General features: G+C 41.8%; 1 protein-coding gene across 1 annotated transcript in view; it reads left to right on the forward strand.

Moving 5' to 3' along the window:
- Positions 1-758, forward strand: part of LOC119585184 (alpha-taxilin-like) — a gene marked incomplete in the record, with an annotated part of 18,045 nt that overhangs the window by 10,469 nt on the left and 6,818 nt on the right. Inside the window, 1 exon segment of the mRNA XM_037933823.1 lies at positions 523-669. Coding sequence (XP_037789751.1) covers positions 523-669 — 147 coding nt within the window.

Here is a 758-nt window from a genome sequence, read left to right on the forward strand (position 1 = left end):
TCACCATGCTTTTCAGCTTATCTGTGGTAGTTGTTTTTAGCTTCTAGCCTTCAGCTTGCATTAGTCTCTCCTTGGTGGATTGTGGTCCTCTATCTTTTTGGGCTTCCCCTTTGTTCTTAGTTCTTTGGGGGACTTATTATATATGTGCCTTCTTTTACATTGCCATTCCTTCTCCCTGTTTCCTCCAATTTTGAGGATGTGTACATAGTTTCAGTGGAGTAGCGGAGGGGATGAGTATACATCCTCGTGTGGTGTTTATTAGGCTCTCTAGCTCCCTTATTTACAAGTTTGTTCACTATTCCCTGATTTTCTCCTAATTTTCAGGATGGGGGGGAGGGAGGGAAAGGCGAGATGGTTTAAGCAGGTTTTAGAGGATTCTTGAATAAAGAAGGTGGGGAAAGGTTTTGTATTTGTTATCCCCATATAGGAAATGCCAGGTGATGAGGAGGGTGAGGATAACTATCATCATTTTTATCATTATGATTCCTAGCCACCCTGACTACAATATCAGTAATTCACCAGGATGCTGTGAAAACCGTCCAGCGGCAGGCCCAGCTTGTGGCAAAGGAGAAAGACATGATGGAAACCGAACACTCCAAGATCATTCTCACCAAAGCCAGGTTGGAGTCTCTCTGCAGGGAACTACAGAGGCAGAATAAAACTATCAAGGTAAACAAAATAAATTAAATCAATTATAATGAAAGATGATAAAAGAATCCTGGTTAAAAGAGGGAACCGTCTGGGAACTATTTCTGATG

This window comes from Penaeus monodon, chromosome 19 (assembly GCF_015228065.2).
Source record: "Penaeus monodon isolate SGIC_2016 chromosome 19, NSTDA_Pmon_1, whole genome shotgun sequence".
Classification (NCBI taxonomy): Eukaryota; Metazoa; Arthropoda; class Malacostraca; order Decapoda; family Penaeidae; genus Penaeus; species Penaeus monodon.